Source organism: Colobus angolensis, unplaced genomic scaffold (genome assembly GCF_000951035.1).
Source record: "Colobus angolensis palliatus isolate OR3802 unplaced genomic scaffold, Cang.pa_1.0 Scaffold65, whole genome shotgun sequence".
Taxonomy (NCBI): domain Eukaryota; kingdom Metazoa; phylum Chordata; class Mammalia; order Primates; family Cercopithecidae; genus Colobus; species Colobus angolensis.
Genome location: NW_012120154.1, coordinates 2594121 through 2607849, shown reverse-complemented (window position 1 = coordinate 2607849; position 13729 = coordinate 2594121). Strand labels below are relative to the sequence as shown.

At 52.8% G+C, this 13729-nt stretch overlaps 1 protein-coding gene across 2 annotated transcripts in view; it reads right to left on the bottom strand.

Moving 5' to 3' along the window:
- Positions 1-1126: 1126 nt before the first annotated feature.
- DNAL4 (dynein, axonemal, light chain 4) overlaps positions 1127-13729 on the bottom strand; it is a 15707-nt gene continuing 3104 nt past the window's right edge. Inside the window, exons 2-5 of one of the 2 annotated variants that reach the window (XM_011964215.1) lie at positions 5548-5758; positions 3546-3629; positions 2132-2230; positions 1127-1794 (exon numbers count right to left, since the gene is read on the bottom strand). In XM_011964215.1, coding sequence (XP_011819605.1) covers positions 1654-1794; positions 2132-2230; positions 3546-3629; positions 5548-5616 — 393 coding nt within the window. In that variant the 5' untranslated portion in view covers positions 5617-5758 and the 3' untranslated portion in view covers positions 1127-1653. Of the gene's footprint in view, positions 2231-3545; positions 3630-5547; positions 5759-13729 lie in introns of both variants that reach the window. The other variant, XM_011964216.1, reaches the window with a different exon arrangement.

The window sequence follows — 13729 nt, the reverse complement described above, 5'->3', positions numbered from 1 at the left end:
GGCACAGGGCTCTGGCCAGGGCAGGTCTGAGGCCAAGGAGCTGCCCATCCGCCAAGTCCCAGAGGGCCAGGACCAGCTGCAAAGCCGCCCAACCAGACGGTCAGCCTTGAGGCGGCGACTGCCCCTTCTCGTTCTCTCTTGTGTGCCCCGCTGCTCTTAGGCCGGATGCACACATGGCAGCAACCTTCCCCTCGGCTGCAGGGATCTGGTCTAAGCAAACCTTACTTGCTCGCCATGAGGCTGTCCAGCCAATCTGTCGACAGATCTTGTTAGTGCTGGACGCTCAGCCTCACAAGGGCGGGACTGGGACTGACAAGGACAGGGTTTCAACTCCCAGACCCATGTGTCCTAGGGACCACCTCAGGAGGGGCCCTGTGTGCACGGCAAGGCAGGCTCTCCCTGCTCTGTCCATGCCCGGGGTGTTCACTTCTGAGGCTCGAATTCAGGGGACAACCCCCGAGGGAGCTTCACAGTCCTGCACGTGGCTCCTGTCCTCAAGTCAGTTCTCATCTTCTGCGTTTACCCCAAGTGCCTTGGGGTAATGTCTAGTTTTCTGTCCCGAGAGCAGCCCTCTCCCTTGATAAGATCCCGTTTTCCCTTGAAGCGTCGGCTGTCAGGCCTTACCCCGCTGGAGACCCCCGTACTCCCCAGGCTGGGCTTGGAGTTCCTCCTCCGTCCTCCCAGAACGCCCCATCCTATCTTGCAAGGTTACTTTTTGCATGAGTGAAATGATGGAGCCCATGCCCTCTGCAGTGGACCGAGAGCTCACTGAGGCCAGATCTGTGGTTTCTGTCTTCGTATCCTCAGCTCCTGGGGCCTGACCCTCAGTGGCTGCTGAATAAGCATCCGTTGAACTGAGTGAAATTCCATGGGCCTGAAAACGTCTTTAGTGTAGCTCAGTCCAGCTGCCAAGAGTATCTCAGTGTCTGTGTGGCCCCATCCAGCTGCACTTGGCCCCCAACCTCAGTGACCTAATGGTGACAGGGGCCGGGCCGGATCCAGTGGGGCTATGCCTGGGCCAGGGGCTTCCAGCAGCCTCACAGGTTAGCCAGAAACATCTCTAGGTGCCTGAGCCTGAGGATACTGATCACACCTTCCCCTAACATCAAGAGACTGTAGAATGAGGTCAGTTTTTGGTAATTTTAATTGTAAAAACCAAGACATTTATATAAATAAGACCGCTGTGTAAAATACGATTCACCCTTCTACTAAAACTTTTCTCCCACGCTCAAAAAGAACATAGAAAACCCAGCAGAGAGCAGTACAAATCAGCATGCGGTCCCTGATGCGAAGTCGCGGGCAGGCCAGGGTTCCCTGCGGAAGCAGCCTCGTGGTGAGAGCACTCCTGCCCCGGTGTCCCACCAGAGGCTCGGTGACCCCTCGAGAAACTGCCAGGCAGCAGCTCCCACCCAACAGCCCCTGGCTCTCAACTGCGAGGGTCGAGGAGGGGATGGGAAAGGCTGCTTGGTCCCTACCAAGGCTGGGGGCTGGGTGGCTGCCGGCCCAGTGAGATGCAGTGGTCTGTTCAGCCTGGGGTCAAGTTGGGGGGAAGGGGTTTCTGCGGGGTTAGCACCTCCCCAGAGGACAAGGAGAGAAGCTGCCTGTGTCCCTTGAAAGAATCGTCTCCTTCTTGGGGCCATTTTCATACGGCCACTAATGACAAAGACAGCAGACACTTCCCGGCAGTACTGGGGATGGTAGAGCAGTGGGGCTCCCAGGATGCGAGGGGAAAGCAGCCCTCGAGAAAGGGGGGCTGGTGCGTTCCTGTGTGGAAAATCTCATCTCCCACCTCTTCTACCCTGTCACACCGCCCCACCATGTTTCCCACACAGACCAATGCCTGCTGCCCCGTCTACACCCTGAGGCTCCGAGGGGGATGACTGAGAGCCTGGGGATGGAGATGTCAAGTTCACACACTGGGTGTGGCTCAGGAAACTGGTACACAAGGACGAACAGAAAAGATCCCAACTCTCCTTGGAGAAACCGGGACCCGCCTGGGGCTGCTCCCCCCTACGGATGAGTGGCAGGAAAAGGCCCTGCAGGGGACGGGGCAGGGGACAGAGTGTCAGGAGCACTTCCAGACGCACACGGCCAGGGTGCCCCCGAAGTACAGGTAGAGGAGGTTCTTCACCTCGTGGGTGATCTCAAACCCGAAGCCCTCGCCGATCACCACGTGCCAGGAGGAGCCGAACTTCTTGTCCATCGTCTCCTTGATCATCTTGGCGGCGCTCTGGAAGGAAGAGGGCGCTCATCACGGGGGCGCAGGGGAGGAGGGGGCAGGACTCAGGTCCTTCTCCAGGAAGGAGAAGCCTGGTACCGAGGTCTTGGCAAGAGAAAGACCTGCTGTCCTATTTCTGTTGTCCTCCTGCTTCAAAAAGGATTTCCACACAGGCCACCTCCTGCCAGGTCTATTACACGGGCACAGAAAACTAGACATCACCTCAGCAGTGAAGAAGAAACTGGCTGAGGCGGGAAGGCAAAAGCACCACGTCTGCGGACAGCCTGGGGCCACGTCCTGGCTGGGCACTTACTGTGGGCTGCCCGGGCCAGTGCCACCTCCCTCAGATGTAACCCGGACAAGCGGGGCACCAGGCAGTCTCAGGACCAACTGAATGGACAGACCTGGCACCCTGCAGACTGTGAGGTACCTAATGCGTTCAGTGGGCTCTGGGGAGGCGCCGACTGCTCCCCTAGTCATGGCCACAGCCGACTTCTTCCTGTGCCTGCTCTTCCAAGATGTGCCCCCCATGTGAGGAGGTCTAGAGGGGCAGAGAACCCCGCTCAGCAGGGCGGGTCCAGGCGCAGACGCCTGAGGTACACCAACAGTGCCTCCCACCATGCCAGGCGCCACGCTGGGCACTCTGTCCCCATTGTCTCAGTAAATATGTCCTCACGACTGGCCCAGTGAGGAGGCACCATCACCACCCTCCATTTAAGGACTAGGAAAGTGCGCTCAGAGTTGAGAAATGGCTCATTCAAGGGCACAGCTGGGAAGGGCTGAAGCCAGGACCTGAACCTGGGCCTGGCCGACCCAAAGCCTGGGCTCCCACTAGCCAGTGTCTTGCCTCCCCACTAGCTACCGCAACACTGACTTCTCGCTCTCCCCACCAGATTGATGAATGGCCTTCCTGCACTGATGCCTGCTGGCCGTATCCCCAGAACCTAGAACAGCACCCGTTCAACACCTTTTTGAATGGATGAATGAATACATGAATGGATGCCTAGGCAGGCCTCTGTTCACCACTGGGATGGAACCACGGGGAAAGGTGCCCTATTCAGCAGCCCACCTGAGGCAGGGAACACGGGCAGGGGCGTCACGGAGACCCCTGTGGTTTTGCTCCTCTAGGGCTGGGTGTGACCGTCAGTGCCTGGAGTCAGCACCAGCCTCTCACTCACTGACTTTTCCCAGACTGAACGCTTCCAAGGCAGGCTCTAGCCTTATACTGGCAGTACTCTCTGGAGCTGACTGCAGGCAACAGGGGCCACTCTATTCACCCACAGGGGCCACCAAAGGCACGAGGGGCCGCCTGCACTGCTGGCAATACCTCGTTGTTGTTGGAGAATTTCTCACAGGCTGTGACACATAGCTCCATGGTCTCCAGGCGCATCTCCTCTGGCATGTCCGAGTGCTAGAGACAGGGCAGGGGTGACAAACAAGAGACAGGCTTAGCCCGTGACCTGGCCTTCCTGGCTGGCCTCTCTGTCCCAAGCTTAAGGCATGGACAGCAGGTAGCCTCCCTGGCCCAGCCCTGGGCAGGCGACCCATCTCCTGACTGAGGGCCTGCAGCTGGGGCAAAGGTGTGGCATGGAGCTGAGCCGTGTGGGCTCTCAAGCCCAGGCCCTCTGCGAGGGTACGAAGCCAGCACCAGGCTCCAGCCAACAGACGTGGGAAGAAGGCTGGCTGAGGGCGGAGGGAATGCTGGCTATGGAAGTGTATTCTGACGGAATCTCACTCCGGAGGCCTGCAGAAGCCACTGGGCGCTCTCTGGGGCCCCTGGTTTTCCTCCGGCCTTTCCCTCTGCTCCTTCTCCATTGATCTGCTGGATTTCCTTCTTCTTCCCAGATCCTGGAGGGCCCTGGGCCCCACCTCCACTCTCCCGTCTCCAGCGAGTCCATCTCTGGGGTCTTGTGTGTTCCATGCCTCTCTGTGTCCCCTCTGTGGGAGGGCTCCCAGCTCTAACCTCTTCTTTGGGCTCCTGACTACTCTGTCCAACTGGCCACTTGATAACCTCACTTAGATGTCTAAAAATAACTTGATTCCCACAAACCCATCTTCTTCCATCTTCCTTTTCCTGGTAATTGATACCACTTTTTTCTCCCAATACTCAGGAAAAGACAGACTCTAGCAGCCACCCTGGACTCTCTTGTTCCCACACCCAGTCTCCAATTTGGCAGCAGGTCCTTCGGCCTCTGCACTCATGGAACACCCTGAACCCGACCGCATCTCACACTCTGCGCCGTGCGCCGCACCCAGCCACCCTCATTGCTCTGGGCCTCCGCAGTGGCCTCCTCGTTGGTCTCCTCACTTCTGCTCTGGCATCCCCAAATCCATTCTGCTCACAACAACTGGAGTGAGCTTTTGAAAACCAAACAGATCTCATCACTCCCCTGCTTAAAACCCTTCGCTGCTCCCCCTTCAATTCAGGACAGAACCCATGGTTCTCACTGCATTCTTCACTGTGGCTGGGCAGGCCTGTGGGGTCTGGCCCCACCGGTGGTTACGTCCAGCCACCCCTCTCAGCACTCCAGTCCAGCCATGCTGGCCTTCTCTCTGTGCCTCCAAAATGCCAAGTTCATTCCCATCCCAGGCTTCCTGTGCCTCTGTTTCCCCGGCTTAGCATATTCTTTCCCAGGTCTTTGTGAGGTTCGCTCTCTGTCTTCAGGTCTCTGATTTGTGAAACCTCTCCAGAAGCTAACCTCGGCTCTCCAGCCCCTTCCACCTGCTTCATTTTTCATTATAGTACTTACTGCCTACAATCAGGCTCTTTTTTTTTTTTTGAGACGGAGTCTCGCTCTGTCGCCCAGACTGGAGTGCAGTGGCCGGATCTCAGCTCTCTGCAAGCTCCACCTCCCGGGTTTACGCCATTCTCCTGCCTCAGCCTCCCGAGTAGTTGGGACTACAGGCGCCCGCCACCTCGCCCAGCTAGTTTTTTGTATTTTTTAGTAGAGACGGGGTTTCACCGTGTTAGCCAGGATGGTCTCGATCTCCTGACCTCGTGATCCGCCTGTCTCGGCCTCCCAAAGTGCTGGGATTAATCATGCTCTTTAAACGTGTCTTTCATGTGGGCCAGGCCTTCGCCTGTCTCATTCACCATCCCCACAGCGCCTCGAACAGTGCCTGGCATATAGCAGGTGGCCTAATACTTGGTGAATGAATGAATGAATGAAACAATGAATCACTGTCAACTCCAAGATGTCTAGGTCTGAGCCAGCAGAGGCCTTCTTAACTTCCTCCCACTGCCATCCTGCAAGGGACAAGCTCCACCCACCTCTCACCAGGCTATGTGGGCCCTGTCAGCAGTCCTGCCTCCCTCCCCTGGGGCTTACCCTGACCAGAGGGAAGGTCTGCAGTCGCTTATAATCAGCCTCATCTTTCTTCCCTTCTGTTTCTCCCATGATCCTTCCACTGTGACCGCTGGAGGAGAGAGTGGGGCTCTCAGGAGGTGCTGGGACTGGCAGTTAAGACACGCCCAGGAGATTCAGGAAGCAGGCCCTGCCAACTTGGTGGGAGCAGAAAAATGTCTTTCCCCGGGGGGTGCTGTAGAAAACAGGAAAAACCAGAAGAAAAGAGTTGGCTTCAAAACCATACATCACAAATTAGAAATGTCTCAGTAACAATCTGACACCTCCCCATCCTAACTCCTCCGCACCCTTTTCCAAATGGCCAGCAAGTCTGCAGACGGGAGGATGAGTCAACACGAGATGCTGGGACCTGGTTAAGAACACACTGGTACGATGCTGCAAGCCCACACTGCCGTTATGAAGACAAATACTGACTGTGGGCCAGGCCTGCGGGATGGAGCCTTGAGCTGGCAGTGAGCAAATGCAGCTCCCCGCGTACCATACATGAGCCTTCCTTCTCACTACATACACGGGCCTTCCCTCCCGCTACAGACACGGGCCTTCCCTCCCGCTACAGACACGGGCCTTCCCTCCTGCTTCAGACACGGGCCTTTCTTCCCAGAAGCTGTGCTTAGGAAGGGAAATGTTCAGGTCACCACTGACAGTCTGGGCTTACTGGCAAGCGAGGGGGCCACTCTGCAGCCCTGATCTTCAGGGGAATGGGCACGGGGCTGCTTTGTACCCTCCCTGGCACACCAGGCTCCCTGGTTGTTCTTTCCTACTCCTTCTTGGACCACTGGGTCCTGTCCTGCTGGCCCAGCAGCTGGGAGGCTTGGGCGCTGCTGCTGGTTCAATCACTCACCAGCAGTATGGCCCTGGGCCCCAGACTCCTCACCATGAACGCCGGGACAGTCACATCCATCTCATGAGGCCATTATGAGAATTCAGTGAAACAGTGTCTGTGAAGCTCAGACAGTGCCAAGCACAGGGCAGGCACTCAGTACACGGCTGTTCCCTAACCAACCGGGCTTCTAAAGAGACGGGCCTGGACCCGAGATGACTGGGAGCACTGCTGGCAATCCAGGCATTTCTCTTTCATCTTCAACCCAATTTATTTCATAATTCAAAGGTTTTTTAAATCTCAGAAGTACTGACATAAGCGAATACAAATCACCAGGTTGTTAAGCCCTTTTTAATGATTTATATTAGACAAATACAGCAAAATAATGTCATTCCAGCATTTCTCACATTTCCAAACAAATTCACTTTCACTGCACGGTCATGGAACCCAAAGGTGCCGAGCACAGTAACTAACAGGCAGGTAATGACACGTGATGGCTGTCACTGTCCTGCCTGTTGGTGTTCCACATGCATTTACACACCTTGTCATCGCAACAACCCCAGGAGTTAGGTCCTGTAGGGACAGAGGCATGAAGCTGGTCAGTCGCTGGCCTGAGGTCACTCAGCTCGTTAGCGACAGAGCTGGGGTGTGAATCCAGGCCCAGCTCTCGGTGTGGGCACTCCGAACCCCTTATTCATCCGCCTCCTCATGGGCACAGAGGAGGCACTCACAAGCATACATCAACTGTCCACTGGGACAGCTCCTATCTTCCTAGAAGGGAGACAAATCAAGTATTTGCTCTTCCCTTTTGCTGTCTCTTTTTCTTTTCTTTTTTTTTTTTTTTTTTTTTTTTTTTTTTTTTTTTGAGAGGGAGTCTCGCTCTGTTGCCCAGGCTGGAGTGCAGTGGCGCGATCTCAGCTCACTGCAAGCTCCACCTCCTGGGTTCACGCCATTCTCCTGCCTCAGCCTCCCGAGTAGCTGGGACTACAAGTGCCTGCTGCCAAACCTGGCTAACTTTTTTTTGTATTTTTAGTAGAGATGGAGTTTCACCGTGTTAGCGAGGATGGTCTCGATCTCCTGACCTTGTGATCCGCCCACCTTGGCCTCCCAAAGTGCTGGGATTACAGGCGTGAGCCACCACGCCCGGCCTGCTGTCTCTTTTTCTAATGTTAACTTGACCCTGATTTGGCCAAGCCTTGAGCTTTCTGGGCACTCTTTCTGGGCTGTGCTCTCGATTGGATCCCCACTCCAATGCCTCAGTGCCACTCCATTTGGTCAGCTCCCTCGCGTGAGGCTGGAAGCCTGGCATGGACCCCACCATCCCATGACATTGGTATTTTCTGATTTCCCAGTGGACAGATGGCTCCACTTGTCTCATCAATTCTGGACATTTGTACCACTCAGATGTTAGCAGGTTTTGTTTGTCTCTCTCTATAAGCTGGCAAATTACCAAGCACAATTTCATTGTACTTTCTGGTCAGGTTTCTTATGTCACAAAATTCAGGGAATCGTTTTGTTTTTGCTCATGAGTGTGAAGGCCTATTTCCAATTCCAGGCTGTCCTCCTAGCCTTCTTGCTTCCTCCTCTACCTTTGTGCAGGTGTGACAGAGGTGGCGGCTACACTGATGATAGAAGGAAAAGGTAAACACAGTTTGTTTACCCTCTGAGAATTTCGAGGGGGAACAACCGAAAATGTGGAAGCAGCTTCTTAGGCATCTTCCACTGAAATGTTTCCATTTGATTCAATTCATCCTTGAGGCTAAAGAGTGCGGGCATATAGGAGCCAGGAGGGAATTAGAAGCCAATTGTGGACATGCCGCCCTCCAGGAGGTCAGGGTCTGTGACAGCTGCTCTAACATGCAGAATCCTGCTGAGATGTCCTATGGCTTCAGAGGTATTACCACGGCCCATTTCTCAGGAACAACGGGGAAAACCAGTGGGAGAGTGACCTGTGCAGCATCTTGCGAAGCAAAGAACTGTGTGGGCCGCAAGCCAGAGTGCGCAGGCATGGACACCAGCTCTGCCAAAGACGCACACTCTGCTCACTTCCTTTCTCTGCAGCCTTTGGCGAGTAATTTCACCTAAGCCTTGGTTTCCTTCTCTATGAAACGGGATACTAAATCCTATCTCTGCGTTCTCAGGAAGCTGTTGCAAGCCCCAAGTATGTGCATGTGAGCGATTTGAAATGTTAAAGCTCTCTGCACTATTATCACACTGCTGTCTGCTACCACCATTAATTAGCCAGGACTTGGTCACCGTGATTCAGCCAAGTTCACTAAGGACCATGACTACAAAGAGCTTTTTCTAACCACTACACATACTTCTGGGGACCTAAAAGGGATGAGACAGAATAAAAAGGAATCGTTATAGATGATGTGTTTCCAAATACAGAAAGGCAGGAGAATTTTTTATGACGCTGTATCATTATAGTACAGCTGGAGTCATTCAGCCACAATCCTAAAACTCTGCTCAAAGAAAGCTACCAAAAATAGCAGAACTAGAGGTTCTAATAACCTTACCAATCTTCCATGCAGAGGAGCATGTGCCTGAATGCTTTGGGCCAGAAAGAGTCGTGTCAGGTCTAAAAGAGCCTTTTAATAATGTAATTGTGGCTGGGTGCGGTGGTTCATGCCTGTAATCCCAGCACTTTGGAAGGCCGAGAAAGGTGAATCACTTGAGGTCAGAAGTTCAAGACCAGCCTGGCCAACAGGGTGAAACTCTGTCTCCACTAAAAATACAAAAATTAGCCGGGCATGGTGGCACATGCCTGTAATTCCAGCTACTGGGGAGGCTGAGGCAGGAGAATGGCTTGAACCCAGGAGGCAGGGGTTGTGGTGAGCTGAGATCACACCACCGCTGCACTCCAGCCTGGGCAAAGAAGCGAGACTCAGTCTCGGGAAAAAAAAAAAAAAGTAAGTGGGCCCACTGCCAGGGTACTTGAATCTGCTGGGTACAGAAGCTCAAGCCCAGCCCATCTGGCCCACAGTGGTACAAAGCCAGGGGCAGCCTTATTCTCTCTCTCGCTGCCCGTGTTCTCCTCCTCACTCAAGGGCCATCTGTGGGCTTTACATATCCTTGCCCTGTTTGATGTGAGGCTCTTCCTAGGCAACAGGGGGCACAGACAAGGGCCCTTTATCTCATCGCCTGGTCAAGGCCAGTGTTCCTGGTCTTGCTATCCCTTGTTCTTTTGTGGCACTGACCTCAGTCACTATTCATTACTCTGTGTCTAAAGCGTCTGGGAAGAATCCTAAAGAGGGTTAGGGTATGTGGGAGGGATCAGGAAAAATGAATGTGTTCTGGGAAATAAGGCCCAAAGTATCTGCCAGCCCCATGGCAGGGGGACAGCCACTCAATGTCTGGAACATCCCCGGCCCTTAGATCACGGCTCGCCTTCCTGTACCACCCACCATGCACCTGAGATTGCAGGACACACCTGGAGCATGTCATGGTGGTTCTGAGGACAGCCTCCACCATCAGATCTGAATTCACATCTTGATTCTGTTTCAGACAAGGGCTAACCTCCCTAAGCCTCAGTTTTTTCTTTTCTTTTCTCTCTTTTTTTTTTGAGACAGGGTTTCACTCTTGTTGCCCAGGCTGGAGTGCAATGGTGCGATCTCGGCTCACTGCAACCTCTGCCTCCCAGGATCAAGCAATTCTCCTGAATCAGCCTCCCAAGTAGCTGGGATTACAGGCGCCCGCCACCACGCCCAGCTAATTTTGTATTTTTAGTAGAAACAGGGTTTCACCATGTTGGCCAGTCTGGTCTTGAACTCCTGACTTCAGGTGATCCACCCGCCTTGGCTTCCTAAAGTGCCAGGATTACAGGTGTGGGCCACCGTGCCCAGCAGCCTCAGTTTTCTCATCTGGAAATTGGGGCTAAGGACTCAGCTCCTGTCACTGGTGCAGTAGGAAGGATACTGCAACATCCTTCTACATAGACCAGCCTGCTACACATCTAAACGTGCAGCCAAACAAACCACTATTTCCCCAGTTCCCACTACGTGTGAACCGCTGTGCTAGTACTGAAGGAGGAAAGAGTCACAAGGAAATTCTGTGAAACCTCTTGGGGCCGGAGTGGTAGTGGTGTGGCTACGGTGTGCCTTCACATCCACCATCTCATTCCATCCTCGTAACACCTGTGAGGGAAGGATCCAGCTCCCCATTCTCAGACAAACCACTGGAGCTCAGAGGGGTTTTATGGGCAGCCTGAGGGTGCACAGCCAGCAATGGCAGAGCCAGGATTGGAACCCCGATCCATGCTTCTGACTCTACCTTCTGTACTTTCTCCTTTGGCACAAGCAAGTAGGAGACAAGCCAGTAACACAGATGACTTCGATACTCAGCATCCACTCATCCAGCCTCTGTCCAGGCCTGCCTCTTGCTTCCTGCCACACTGGGGACACAGGCAGGCACTCCAGTCTTCCTTGGCCTTCTGGCAAACAAATGAACAAAGCTGGCCGGGGAGGAAAAAGGATCCTAAGGACTTGGGCATTCATCCAAGATGCCTGTAGTGAGGTCAGGAAATGATGCAGAAGCCAGGCTCCCAGACCAGTTTAAAGTGGGGGCAGACACAGGGCTGCCATTTTAAAATTCTGCTGCGAAAGGGCCTTAGAAGACACATGATCTACTACAAAAGAGTAAAATCTGGCAGAATAAAGATCAGACCTCCTTAAGAAGTCAAACACACGAAGTTGTTGTTTTCATGTGGTCCTTAATTTTTCTCATTTCACTGAAGTCCAGTGAAAACTTAATGTGCCTGGGACTGAGGGAGGAGTGGAGGGAAGGAGAGGAGGGAGGGAGAGCAGAGAGGCCTGTTGTCTGGATCTGCAATTCTCAACATTTCCTCATGTCCGACACCATGTGATAAGTGACATTGACTCACACAGGCACCCTCAAGGACTTAAGGAGACTTGGATGAAATCCCAGACAGTTTTGTCAAGATACAAAGTATAAGGAAAGTCACAACCATCACAGCTATTAGCTCCCAGAGAACAGCTGCTCACCACACACAGCAGGGCAGGCTCCCGCCCCGCTCTCTCCCACTCAAGAGAACAGATTTGAATCTAAGGGAGTAAGACTGACATTATCACAGAAATAAATTGGACTTAGCATGGATTTATTTTTTAGAAGCTCATTCACAACTGCTAATTACCAGTGACATCTCACAACCGATCACGACTTAACCGTGCCTGTGAGTCCAGATTCCCTGGGGCTGAGGAACTTGATTTGGCTCTAGATGCCCTAGAGCACAAAGGCCAGTGTCTGGCACACAGCAGAGGCCCAGAAATTATCCAAATTGTAATTAACTTATATTTCATTTGCCCCCGGGAGGGGAGAGGACCTATCACATCCATTCAAGACTATTTATTGAACACAGATCCTGAGCCAGGCGCCAGAATGGGCGATCTACATACAGGATGTCCCTCCCCCAGTCACTCTGTCAGACAGGCACTACTAGCCCTACGTTACTGGTATATCCACACAGACTGAAAAAAAGAGAGTTTCCACTCAGTTAATAAACAAAGGGGCTAGGATTTGATCCCAGGTATATATGACTTCAACGATTATGCTTTTGCTTTTCTTTTCAAGACAGGGTCTCACTGTGGCCCACGCTTGAGTGCAGTGGCATGATCACAGCTTACCGCAGCCTCAACTTCCCAGGCTCAGGTGATCCTCCTGAGTAGCTCATGCTACCACACTCAGTGGTGGCACTCTACAGGCTTGTGCCACCATCTTTGGCTAATTTTTGTATTTTTTGGAGAGATGGGGTTTTGCCATGTTGCCCAGGCTGGTCTCAAACTCCTGAGCTCAAGCAATTCCCCCACCTCAGCCTCCCAAAGTGCTGGGATTATAGGTGTGAGCCACCATGCCTGGCCTGATTATGCTTTTTCAACTACTCGACTATAAACAACAGCCAGTCCCTGCCTTTAAGGAGCTTACAATCTAATATGGAGACTAACAGGCACACACAAGGAACTAACTATGGTTCCTGGCAGAAAGTAGTACTACAAGACGGGCATACTGGTGGTGGTGAGGAGGGTGAGATAAGAGGGCAAAAGCAGCTTGCTGGTAGGGGCAGCATTTGAGTCAGGACTGGAAAGGTGAGGAAGAATTGTAACAGGTAGACGAGGTGAGGAAGACCTTCCAGGCGGATGTACACAGCAGTGCCAAGGCAGAAAGTACAAAGCATCTTCTGGGAAAGTCTAACAGTCCAATTCAGCTAGAAGATAGCATTTGGCAAAGAAGGGAGAAATAAATCTGGGAGAAAAGGCTGGGGTTGCGCTGTGGAAGTGTAGATGGGTCCTGAAACCCATGCTTAAATATTTTTGTAGACATGGGGGTCTCTATGTTGCCCAGGCTGGTCTTGAACTCCTGAACTCAAGTGATCCTCCCACTTCAGCCTCTCAAAGTGCTGGGATCACAAGTATGAGCTACCATGCCTGGCAAGAAGTGTGGATCTTTTTCATAGTGAATGGGAAGCTCTTTGGAGGTTTCTGGGTGGCTGGTGACGTAGGTCGGCTGGGTTGACAGGAGCAGAGACTGGAGGTAGGAGCAGTTGCTAGGAAGCTGCTGTAATTAGTACCAGGGGTACTAATGTCACAGGCATGAAAGACTTGAAGGAGAGTGGTGGCTTCAGGAATGGAGATGATGTGAGCTCCGCACGGTGGCAGAATCAAAACAACCTGACAACTGCCCGAGTGGAATGGGCATGGTGGAGTGAGGTATGACGCCCAGGGTGATGGTGATGCCACTGACGGGGAAAGGGGAAACCAGGGGGCACAGCTGGGTACAGAAGCAGGTCAGTTTCATTTCAGAGCTGCTAAGTTTAAGCTGCTGGTAAGATATGCAAATGGAGGTATCTAGTCAGGAGAAATAAATCACCAAGTCATGGGCTATCGGGGCAGAAGGGAAGCCATCAAGTCCAACTATGGCATCAACACAGTCATGCATTGCTTAACGACAGGGGCATGTTCTGAGAAATTCATCGTTAGGTGATTTTGTTGTGTGAACGTCATAGAGTGTACTTACACAAACCTAGATGACGTAGCCTACCACAGACCTAGGCTATATGGTATACAGCCTATTTCTCCTAGGCTCCAAACGTGTGTAGCATGTTACTGTGCTAAATACTGTAGGCAACTGTAACACAATGGTGTTTGTGTATCTAAACATAGAAAAGGTACAGTTGACTGGGCGTGGTGGCTCACACTTGTAATCCCAGCACTCTGGGAGGCTGAGGTAGGTGGATCACTTGAGGTCAGGAGTTCGAGACCAGCCTGGCCAACATGGCGAAACCCCGTCTCTTCTAAAAATACATAAATTAGC